General features: G+C 41.5%; 1 protein-coding gene across 3 annotated transcripts in view; it reads left to right on the top strand.

Annotated features, from left to right (window-relative positions):
* LOC115164439 (intermediate conductance calcium-activated potassium channel protein 4) overlaps positions 1-12,902 on the top strand; it is a 52,268-nt gene that overhangs the window by 36,938 nt on the left and 2,428 nt on the right. The window contains exons 7-8 of one of the 3 annotated variants that reach the window (XM_029716907.1): positions 4,185-4,254; positions 5,315-5,481. In XM_029716907.1, the coding sequence (XP_029572767.1) occupies positions 4,185-4,254; positions 5,315-5,481 (237 nt within the window). Of the gene's footprint in view, positions 1-4,184; positions 4,255-5,074; positions 5,091-5,314; positions 5,482-12,902 lie in introns of those variants that run through there. The other 2 variants (XM_029716918.1, XM_029716927.1) reach the window with 2 other exon arrangements.

Here is a 12,902-nt window from a genome sequence, read left to right as displayed (position 1 = left end):
TGTGCTTGTGATATAAAGAGCTCCCTTCGTTGTCTCTCTCCCTTCGTTGTCATTTCTAACACACACCCACAGAAAAAGTAATTGTACCTTAAATGATATTATGGGCAGAAAAAACATTTTCATTGAAGTTCATGCGTCATTTCTGACAAAACTTTTTGATATAGCCAATCATTTCAATGACTATTTCACTGGTAAAGTGGACAAACTGAGAAGTGAAATGACAACATTGAACAGTGAACCATCATATTATTGTATTGAAGATCTAATAATGAAAGAGAATGATTGCTTCGAATTTGGTCAAGTTTGTGTGGAAGAGGTGGAAAAACTATTGGTTTCCATCAAAAAGGATAAGTCACCAGATATAGACAACCTAGATGGGAAACTATTGAAAATGGTATCAGACTGTATTGCCACCCCTATTTGCCATGTCTTTAACCAAAGCCTAAAGGAGTGTGTGTCCACAGGCATGGAAGGAAGCTAAAGTAATTCTAGTACCTAAAAATAGTAACAGCCGCCCAATCAGTTTGATGCCTGTTCTTAGTAAACGGATGGATAAAATTGTGTTTAAACAAATACAATGCTATTTTTCAAAGAACAAGTTAACTACTGACTTTCAGTGTGCATATAGGGAAGGGCACTCAACTTGTACTGCACTGACTAAGATGACTGATGATTGGCTAAAATAAATGGATAGTAAGATGATAGTTGGAGCTGAATTGTTAGATTTCAGTGCAGCCTTTGATGTTATTGATCATAATTCATATTGAAAAAATGTGTTATGGGTTTACATCACTTGCCATCACATGGTTGGAGAGTTACTAATCAAATAGAACTCAGAGACTATTCTTTAATGGAAGCTTCTCTAACATCAGATATGTACAGTGTGGTATCCATCATGGCAGTTGCCTTGGGCCGTTACTATTCTCTATTGTTTACAAGAATGCACACTCTACACATCAGCACCTACAGCCAGTGAGCTCATTGAGACTCTTAGCAAGGAGTTACAGTCAGAATGGGTAATTAATAATAAACTGGCCTTAAATGCATCTTAAACCAAAAGCATTATATTTGGTTAAAAACATTCTCTTAGACCTAAATCTCAACTGGAGGTCTTCCCTGTGGCTCAGTTGGTAGAGCATGGTGTTTGCAACGCCAGCATGGTGTGTGCAATGCCTGGGTTGTGGGTTCAATTCCCATGGCGGGCCAGTACAAAAAAAATATATAATAATAAATGCATGAAATGAAATGTATGCACTCAGTACTGTAAGTCGCTCTGGATAATAGCGTCTGCTAAATGACTAAAGTGTAAATGTAAAAGGAGTTGTGCATAAAGGATGTGACCATTGAAGAAGTTGAAGGAGCTAAACTCTTAGGAGTAACATTGGATGGTCTGTTATCAAGGTCAAGTCATATTGGCAAAGTTGTTATAAAAAGATGTTCTGCATTTTTGACACAAAGATCAACTGTACTAGTTGTTCAGGCTCTGATCTTTTCCAGTCTTGATTACTGTCCGGTGATATGGTCAGGTTCAGCAAAGAAAGACTTAGCAAAGCTGCAGCTGGCTCAAAACAAAGCAGCACGCCTTGCCCTTAACTGCACAAACAGAACTAACATCAACAACATGCATGATAGTCTCATGGTTGAGGGTTGAGGAGAAATTGACTACTTCTCTTTAAGTCTTTTTAAGAAACATGTGTGTGCTGCAATATGCCTAACCACGTGTATAATCTATTTGCATACACTTGAAAAAGACACATTCCCCACCAAACACACCATTATGGGTTTTCTTCACGATTTCAAAAAAGCTTTACCGAAAAAGCACACCATGCAATAATCTGAGTACGGCGCTCAGACACAAAAACATGCCATACAATATATCCGCCATGTTGGAGTCAACAATAGTCAGAAATAGCATTATAAATATTCACTTACCTTTGATGATCTTCATCAGAATGCACTCCCAGGAATCCCAGTTCAACAATAAATGTTTGTTTTGTTCGATAAAGTCCATCCTTTATGTCCAAATACCTCCTTTTTGTTCGCGTCTTCAGTTCACAAATCCAAATTCACGACGCGCAGGTCAGACGAAAACTCAAAAAAATCCCATTACAGTTCGTAGAAACATGTCAAACGATGTATAGAATCAATCTTTAGGATGTTTTTATCATAAATCTGCAATAAAGTATCAACTGGAGAAATCCTTTGTCTTCAGAAATGCAATGGAACTGAGCTACCTCTCACGTGAGCGCGCATGGCTGAGGCTCATGCCCTGCTGGCAGTCCTCTCACTCAATGAGCTCTTATTCATCCTCACTTCACAGTAGAAGCCTCAAACAAGGTTCTAAAGACTGTTGACATCTAGTGGAAGCCTTAGGAAGTGCAAAATGACCCCACAGACACTGTAGTTTGGATAGGCAATCACTTGAAAAACTACAAACCACTTCCTGTTTGGATTCTTTCTCAGGTGTTTGCCTGCCATATGAGTTCTGTTATACTCACAGACATCATTCAAACAGTTTTAGAAACTTCAGAGTGTTTTCTATCCAAATCTACTAATAATATGCATATCTTAGTTTCTGGGCGTGAGTAGCAGGCAGTTTACTCTGGGCACGTCAGTCATCCAAGCTACTCAATACTGCCACCATCCATAAGAAGTTTAAGAACACCTGCTCTTTCCATGGCATAGACTGACCAGGTGAATCCAGTTGAAAGCTATGATCCCTTATTGATGTCAATTGTTAAATCCACTTCAATCAGTGTACATGAAGGGGAGGAGACATGTTAAAGAAGGATGTTTAAGCCTTGATACAATTAAGACATGGATGTGTGCCATTCAGAAGGTGAATGGGCAAGATAAAAGGTTTAAGTGCCTTTGAACGGGGTATGGTAGTAGGTGCCAGACACATCAGTTTGTGTCAAGAACTGCAGCGCTGCTGGGTTTTTCATGCTCAACAGTTTCCCTTGGGTATCAAGAATGGTCCACCACACAAATGACATCCAGCCAACTTGACACAAGTGTGGGAAGTATTGGAGTCAACATGGGCCGGAATCCCTGTGGAATGCTTTCGATACCTTGTAGAGTCCATGCCCCGATGAATTGAGGCGTTCCTGAGGGTAACTGTTCTGTACTTTGTCATGTATTTGTACGTTTTATGTGGACCTCCGGAAGAGTAGCTGCTGCATGTGCAGTAGCTAATGGGGATCCTAATGAACTAAACTAAACACTTACATACACATTTACTCAGAATGTCATATGTTATTCTCATGACATAAAATTCAGAATTTTGTCAGGAATATCGTTCAATCAAGGAAAGGCTATTTGTAAGACTGTATGCTATACTGTTTCACTTCCTGTTAGAAAATGAATAAACTACTAGCAAACATTGTATCCAACCCCACGATGGGGCTGGCTGTCACAAGTGGACAGAGTGTGTTTGATGGCTTAGAACTCCATGTTAGAATAAATATGAGGATAAAAAGGGTCCCCATTTCAACCAAAGACCTTGGTCTTTCTCCTAATATAAAAAAAATTATCTTGTAAGATATATTAGTGCTGAGAAATACACACAAGAGTACAAACTGTGACAACCAACCCTGGTCTCCCCTACCCATTGATTCTTGAAGAGTATGACTTATAAATGCCTCATCAGATTAGTTCAACTGTTGTGCCTCATCAGAACCCAAAATATAAGCTTGTTATACTCCAATGTTTTTAAACAATGTAAATGTAAACAAACACTATATAGCCTCAAAACATAGTTAAAACTATCATTTTGATAGCATGGATGATCAGTTCTTGCATCCATAGCCCTGTCTATGAATGTGAGTGGTTTCATTTCTCCAGCTCCATCCCTCAGCTTTTTACAGAAATGGGCAGGGAGGACGCTCTGTTATTGTTTCTATTGCTGATTGCCGCTTTAAGCCTGAAGCAACTGTTTATTATGTACCTCAGCTATTCTCAAAGCCAAGGGATTGTGTAATTGTTAGTGTAAGGGGTGTTGTGTTTGTTCAGTGAAGGGGACCCTCTACAATGCACACACTACCCAGTCAGATTTATACGTACTGTAATGCGTACTAGTGGTAGTGAAGACAGTTTTTTACTTCAGGCCCAGGCATTTATTTAAGGTCTCTATCACACTGTTATCATACTAAGATGTTGCTATGTCCTTTGTCTGTTTTGGACAGATTCCGGCACCTGCGCCTTAAACAAAGGAAGCTGAGAGATTACGCCAGTGAGATGGTCGACCTGCCCAAGGTAAACCAACCACACCATACAGTAGGCTAGAACAACTCACGGCAGAGCTGTGTCAACATGTTTGACACACACGCCACGCGCAGGATAACCCAGATCCAGATAATAACCACACTCTTACACAGACCATTATCCAGTATATTAAAGTTGCTGTGTCTCATAAAATGTCTGTAAAAGACACATAAAACTCTATAAAACGACCATGAGGTTTAGCAGAAGGTTCAAGTCACTCTGTGATGTAATCCTCGAGTCAGAGCTTTTTACCTAATGGGCAGCATACCTGGCAAAGAATGCACAACTAAAGAAAGTGGCTGTAGTTAATGGGTTGTGAGCGCTTTTATTAATTAAATTGATTGATATATTTGTGCAAGTCCAGCTCATATGTATATCAATCACAGGAGCCAATTTATGAGGAAGAAACGGTCACAGGAGACAGTTTTTAGGAGGGAGATATGTACATGTGACGTATGTGGTTCCCCTCAATGTTTTAACTACCCTAGGGAGTTGTTTCCCCCAAGAGAGTTGCCACTGTCACCCTCAGCTCATCCGGGGTTAAGTCTGGGTTTATCTGAACTCCTTGTCTGGATTTTGTTAGGCATGCTTGTGTTGTTATGACAAATAACTATAAAAAGCACAAAACAACTAGCATTAGATGAATGGATTAATTGTCTGTATGACTGTCTGTTTGATTGTTTGTTTGGTTGATTGATGGTGAACAGATGATCATGTTTGGTTGTTTGCATGGTTGTTTGCATGGTTGTTTGCTTGGTTGTTTGTTTGGTTGTTTGCTTGGTTGTTTGTTTGGTTGATTGATGGTGAACAGATGCAGATGATCATGTTTGCTTGTTTGCTTGGTTGTTTGCTTGGTTGATTGATGGTGAACAGATACAGATGATCATGTTTGGTTGTTTGGTTGTTTGGTTGGTTGGTTGGTTGGTTGATGGTGAACAGATGATCATGTTTGGTTGTTTGTTTGGTTGGTTGGTTGGTTGGTTGATTGATGGTGAACAGATGATCATGTTTGGTTGTTTGTTTGGTTGGTTGGTTGATTGATGGTGAACAGATGCAGATGATCATGTGCGACTTGAGTGCCAACTGGAACAACTCGTACCGGGAGCTGGAGCAGCGCATCATCTCCATGGAGCAGAAGTTAGACGAGCTGGGCCACTGCTTCCAACAGACCTCTGAGCTGCTGGCACAGGCCCTGCGCTACCGCAACCCTGAAATCAGGTATAGTTAACACAACCCCAACCCTGAGATCAGGTATAGCTAACACAACCCCAACCCTGAGATCAGGTATAGCTAACACACCCCCAACCCTGAGATCAGGTACAGCTAACACAACCACAACCCTGAGATCAGGTATAGCTAACACAACCCCAACCCTGAGATCAGGTATAGCTAACACAACCCCAACCCTGAAATCAGGTATAGCTAACACAACCCCAACCCTGAGATCAGGTATAGCTAACACAACCCCAACCCTGAGATCAGGTATAGCTAACACAACCCCAACCATGAGATCAGGTATAGCTAACACAACCCCAACCCTGAGATCAGGTATAGCTAACACAACCCCAACCCTGAGATCAGGTATAGCTAACACAACCCCAACCCTGAGATCAGGTATAGCTAACACAACCCCAACCCTGAGATCAGGTACAGCTAACACAACCCCAACCCTGAGATCAGGTATAGCTAACACAACCCCAACCCTGAGATCAGGTATAGCTAACACAACCCCAACCCTGAAACCAGGTACAGCTAACACAACCGCAACCCTGAGATCAGGTATAGCTAACACAACCCCAACCCTGAAATCAGGTATAGCTAACACAACACCAACCCTGAAATCAGGTATAGCTAACACAACCCCAACCCTGAGATCAGGTATAGCTAACACAACCACATCACATACTGTATATCAGGTACAGTTAACCCAACCACAATCCAACCAAGTGCTAACAGTCAGGATCTGGACAATATGTGTGAAATGGTTGATAATGTATGTGATATCAACAGAGAGGTATATTTTCTAGGTGGCCTAAATATTGACAGGCTTTCACCAAGCTGTCCACTCAAAAAAAAGCCTCAAACTATAACAAGTGCCTGCAACCTGGTTCAGGTTATCAATCAACCTAACACTGTATTTACAAACAGCACAGGAATGAAATAATCCACATGTATTGATCACATCTTTACTAATGCTGCAGAAATCTACACATCCATCAGATTTAGTGATCATAATATAGAAGCTACATGTAGGAAAACCAAAATTCCAAAGGCTGGGCCTAATATAGTGCATAAGAGATCATAAGAGATCAAGGTTTTGTTGTGATTCCTATATTGAAGATGTAAATAATATTTGCTGGTTTGTGGTGTGCAATGAGGAGCAACCTGATGTTGCACTTGATGAATTTATGAAATTGCTTATTCCACTTACAGTGGCTTGCGAAAGTATTCACCCCCCTTGGCATTTTTCCTATTATGTTGCGTTACAACCTGGAATTCAAATTGATTTTTGGGGGGTTTGTATCATTTGACTTACACAACATGCCTACCACTTTGAAGATGCAAAATATTTTTTACCGTGAAACAAACAAGAAATAAGACAAAAAATACAGAAAACTTCAGCATGCATAACTATTCACCCCCCCAAAGTCAATACATTGTGGAGCTACCTTTTGCAGCAATTACAGCTGCAAGTCTCTTGGGTTATGTCTCTATAAGCTTGGCACATCTAGCCACTGGGATTTTTGCCCATTCTTCAAGGCAAAACTGCTCCAGCTCCTTCAAATTGGATGGGTTCCGCTGGTGTACAGCAATCTTTAAGTCATACCACAGATTCTCAATTGGATTGAGGTCTGGGCTTTGACTAGGCCATTCCAAGACATTTAAATGTTTCCCCTTAAACCACTCGGGTGCTGCTTTAGCAGTATGCTTAGGGTCATTGTCCTGCTAGAAGGTGAACCTCCGTCCCAGTCTCAAATCTCTGGAAGACTGAAACAGTTTTCCCTCAAGAATTTCCCAGTATTTAGCGCCATCCATCATTCCTTCAATTCTGACCAGTTTCCCACTCCCTGCCGATGAAAAACATCCCCACTGCATGATGCTGCCACCACCATGCTTCCCTGTGGGGATGGTGTTCTCATGGTGATGAGAAGTGTTGAGTTTGCGCCCGACATAGCATTTTCCTTGATGTCCAAAAAGCTCAATTTGAGTCTCATCTGACCAGAGTACCTTCTCCCATATGTTTGGGGAGTCTCCCACATGCCTTTTGGCGAACACCAATTTTTTTCTTTAAGCAATCACTTTTTCTGGCCACTCTTCCGTAAAGCCCAGCTCTGTGGAGTGTGTGGCTTAAGGTGGTCCCATGGACAGATACTCCAATCTCCACTGTGGAGCTTTGCAGCTCCTTCAGGGTTATCTTTGGTATCTTTGTTGCCTCTCTGATTAATGCCCTCCTTGCCTGGTCTGGGAGTTTTGGCGGGCGGCCCTCTCTTGGCAGGTTTGTTGTGGTGCCATATTCTTTCAATTTTTTAATAATGGATTTAATGGTGCTCCGTGGAATGTTCAAAGTTTCAGATATTTTTTTATAACCCAACCCTGATCTGTACTGCTCCACAACTTTGTCCCTGACCTGTTTGGAGAGGTCCTTGGGCTTCATGGTGTCGCTTGCTTGGTGGCGCCCCTTGCTTAGTGGTGTTGCAGACTCTGGGGCCTTTCAGAACAGGTGTAGATATACTGAGATCATGTGACAGATCATGTGACACTTTGATTGCACACAGGTGGACTTTATTTAACTAATTATGTGACTTCTGAAGGTAATTGGTTGCACCAGATCTTATTTAGGGGCTTCATAGCAAAGGGGTGAATACATATGCAGGCACCACTTTTCAGTTTTTTATTTTTTTTAGAACATTTTGAAACAAGTCATTTTTTTCATTTCACTTCACCAATTTGGACTATTTTGTGTATGCCCATTACATGAAATTCAAATAAAAATCTATTTAAATTACAGGTTGTAATGCAACTCAATAGGAATACTTTTGCAAGGCACTGTACTAATAAGCATGCACCCATTAGGAAAATGAATGTAAAAACTGTTAAATCCCCGGTTGAGAGGGATGAGACAAAAGGAATGGCAAATAAGTCTGGCTGCACAGCCGATTGGCAAACTTACTGTAAATTGAGTGTTGTTGTCATGTGTTGTTGTGCTGTTGTCTTGTGTTTCTGCGATGATGTGTTGTTGTCTTCGGTCTCTCTTTATGTGGTGTTGTGGTGTCTCTCTTGTCATAATGTGTGTTTTGTCCTATATTTTTATTTTTAATCCCAGCCCCCGTCCCAGGAGGCCTTTTGCCTTTTGGTAGGCCGTCATCTGTTCTTAACTGACTTGCCTAATTAAATAAAGGTTAAATAAAATAAAAATGTCTACTTAACTAAATAAAAATAAGAAAAAAATGTACTATGAAACAAAGCTAAATGATATAAAGATTGATGGTAAAAAGCTTTGGAGCACCATAAATGAGATTTTGGGCAAAAAGCTGAACTCAGCTCCATCCTTCATTGAATCAGATGGCTCATTCATCAAAAAACCCACTGATATTGGCAACTATTTTAATGATTTTTTAATTGGCAAGATTAGCAATTGTAGGCATGACATGCCAACAACAAACTCCTACACATCCATGCATAACTGACTAAATTATGAAGGACAAACAATTTAATTTTGAATTATGTATTATGTAAAGTGAGTGTGGATGAGGTGAAAAAAAGTATTGTTGTCTATCAACAATGACAAACCACCTGGGACTGACAACTTGGATGGAAAATCACAGAGGATGATGGCGAACTATACAGCTCAAAAAAAGAAAGGGAACACTTAAACAACACAATGTAACTCCAAGTCAATCACACTTCTGTGAAATCAAACTGTCCACTTAGGAAGCAACACTGATTGACAATAAATTTCACATGCTGTTGTGCAAATGGAATAGACAACAGGTGGAAATTATAGGCAATAAGCTAGACACCCCCAATAAAGGAGTGGTTCTGCAGGTGGAGACCACAGACCACTTCTCAGTTCCTATGCTTCCTGGCTGATGTTTTGGTCACTTTTGAATGCTGCCGGTGCTTTCACTCTAGTGGTAGCATGAGACGGAGTCTACAACCCACACAAGTGGCTCAGGGAGTGCAGCTCATCCAGGATGGCACATCAATGCGAGCTGTGGCAAGAAGGTTTGCTGTGTCTGTCAGCGTAGTGTCCAGAGCATGGAGGCGCTACCAGGAGACAGGCCAGTACATCAGGAGATGTGGAGGAGGCCGTAGGAGGGCAACAACCCAGCAGCAGGACCGCTACCTCCGCCTTTGTGCAAGGAGGAGCAGGAGGAGCACTGCCAGAGCCCTGCAAAATGACCTCCAGCAGGCCACAAACGTGCATGTGTCTGCTCAAACGGTCAGAAACAGACTCCATGAGGGTGGTATGAGGGCCCGACATCCACAGAGGGGGGGGGGGGGGGGGGGGGTTGTGCTTACAGCCCAACACCGTGCAGGACGTTTGGCATTTGCCAGAGAACACCAAGATTGGCAAATTCGCCACTGGCGCCCTGTGCTCTTCACAGATGAAAGCAGGTTCACACTGAGCACGTGACAGACATGAGAGTCTGGAGACGCCGTGGAGAACGTTCTGCTGCCTGCAACATGCTCCAGCATGACCGGTTTGGCGGTGGGTCAGTCATGGTGTGGGGTGGCATTTCTTTGGGGGGCCGCACAGCCCTCCATGTGCTCGCCAGAGGTAGCCTGACTGCCATTAGGTACCGAGGTGAGATCCTCAGACCCCTTGTGAGACCATATGCTGGTGCGGTTGGCCCTGGGTTCCTCCTAACGCAAGACAATGCTAGACCTCATGTGGCTGGAGTGTGTCAGCAGTTTCTGCAAGAGGAAGGCATTGATGCTATGGACTGGCCCGCCTGTTCCCCAGACCTGAATCCAATTGAGCACATCTGGGACATCATGTCTCACTCCATCCACCAACGCCACGTTGCACCACAGACTGTCCCGGAGTTGGCGGATGCTTTAGTCCAGGTCAGGGAGGAGATCCCTCAGGAGACCATCCGCCACCTCATCAGGAGCATGCCCAGGCGTTGTAGGGAGGTCATACAGGCACGTGGAGGCCACACACACTACTGAGCCTCATTTTGACTTGTTTTAAGGACATTACATCAAAGTTGGATCAGCCTGTAGTGAGGTTTTCCACTTTAATTTTGAGTGTGACTCCAAATCCAGACCTCCATGGGTTGATAAATTGGATTTCCATTGATTATTTTTGTGTGATTTTGTTGTCAGCACATTCAACTATGTAAAGAAAAAAGTAGTTAATAAGATTATTTATTTCATTCAGATCTAGGATGTGTTGTTTAAGTGTTCCCTTTATTTTTTTGAGCAGTGTATATTGCCACTCCTATTTGCCATCTCTTCAATCTAAGCCTACAGGAAAGTGTGTGCCCTCAGGTCAGGAGGGAAGCAAAAGTAATTCTGCTACCCAAGAATAGCAAAGCCCCCTTTACTGGTTCAAACAGCCAACCAGTCAACCTGCTACCAACCCTTAGTAAACTTTTGGAAAAAATTACATTTGACCAGATATATGCTATTTCACAGTAAAGAAATGAACAACTGACTTTCATCACACTTATAGGGAAGGGCATTCAGCATGTACAGCAAATGACTGATGATTGGCTGATAATAAGAAGACTGTGGGAGCTGTTTTGTTTGACTTCAGTGCAGCTTTTGACATTATCAATCATAATCTGTGTCTGAAAAAATGTATGTGTTATGGCTTTACATCCTCTGCTATATTGTGGATTTATTATTACCTGTCTAACAGAACACAGAGGGTGTTCTTTAATGGAAGCCTCTCCAACATAATCCAGGTAGAGTCAGGCATTCCCCAGGGCAGCTGTCTAGGCCCCTTACTTTTTTCAATCTACACTAATGACCTGCCACTGGCACTGAGTAAAGCCTATATGTCTATGTATGCTGATGACTCAACATCATCACAAATCAGCTACCACAGCAAGTGAAATCACTGCAACACTTAACAAAGAAGTGCTGTCAGTATTAGAATTGGTGACAAGTAATAAGCCAGACCTAAATATTTCAGAAACTTAAAGCATTGTATTTGGGACTAACCATTCACTAAACCCTAAACTTCAACTTAATATTGTAATGAATAATATGGAAATTTAGCAAATTGAGGAGACTAAACTGCTTGGTGTAATCCTGTATCATAAACTGTCATGGTAAAAACATATTGATGCAACGGTAGCTAAAATGGGGAGAGGTCTGTGCGTAATAACACTCTGCTCTGCTTTCTTGACATCGCTATCAACAAAACAAGTCCTACAGGCCCTAGTTTTGTTGCAGCTGGACTACTGCCCAGTCATATGGTAAAGTGCCACAAAGAGGGACATAGGCAAATTAGTTGCCCCAGAACAGAGCAGCACGGCTGGTCCTTAAATGTACACAGAGAGCTGACCTCAATAACATGCATGTCAATCTCTCCTGGCTCAAAGTAGAGGAGACATTGACTGCATCACTAGTACTACTTGTCTTTGTGCGAGGTATTGACATGGTGAAAGCACCAAGCAGTCTGTTAAAATGACTAGCACACAGCTCAGACACCCATGCATACCCCACAAGACATACCACCAGTGGTCTCTTCACAGTCCCCAAGTCCAGAACAGACACCGGTAAAGCCATGACTACATGGAACTCTATTCTACATCAAGTAACTCATGTAAGGAGTAAAACTCTGATTTGAAAAACAGATAAAACTATACCTTATGGAACAACCTGGACTGTAAAGAGATGTACACACAGGCACACACACACACACATACATTGTAATGTTGTTGTATTGTGGTATTATACATTTTGTATTGTAGATACTGTATGTAGTGGTAGAGTAGTGGTGTAATAATGTGTTGTATGATGTAGTGTTTTATTTTTTGCGATGTAATCGCCTTAATCTTGTTTGGATCCCAAGAAGCGTAACGGGGATCCTTAATTAATACAAATACAGAACTCCTATCAGCTACAGCTAACACATACACAACCCTGAGATTAGACCATTTCACAACCTAAGCAGTTTTTACAGTAGACCTTAAAGGTGCAGCACATTAGTTGTTTCTTATTGAATTTTTTCCAATATAATTTCTGAAAATGTCCATAATATACAGTATCTGGCGCTAATTGTGGAATGATAGTGTTTCACAGTATTATTTATCCGTCAGTGTTGTGATTGGCTGTGATATTCACCTATTGATTTCTCCAGCCAGAGCGGCATCTGTTGTCAAAGCTGTTCTGACTTTGTGGCTGGCTGTTATCTAGTGGAAATCGCTCTGTCATTTCCTGGTTGCATTTTACGTTTATGTGAGAAAACAAGCACTTAATAGTGTAAGGAATCATTGTACTAAATTGCTGTGAAATCGCTGAAAAATATGTTTTCAATAACAAAATAATAATTGTTTTTACAGCTGTTACTTTCGGTTTTGGTCCACCAGCTTTAAACAGCTATAAAAATGATATTTATTTTATTATTGAAAATATATTTCACAGCATTTAGATAGTACAATGACTCCCTACACAGTTCA

Source organism: Salmo trutta, chromosome 3 (genome assembly GCF_901001165.1).
Source record: "Salmo trutta chromosome 3, fSalTru1.1, whole genome shotgun sequence".
Taxonomy (NCBI): Eukaryota; Metazoa; Chordata; class Actinopteri; order Salmoniformes; family Salmonidae; genus Salmo; species Salmo trutta.
The sequence above is the reverse complement of the archived record's forward strand: the minus strand, read 5'-3'. Positions and strand labels throughout refer to the sequence as shown.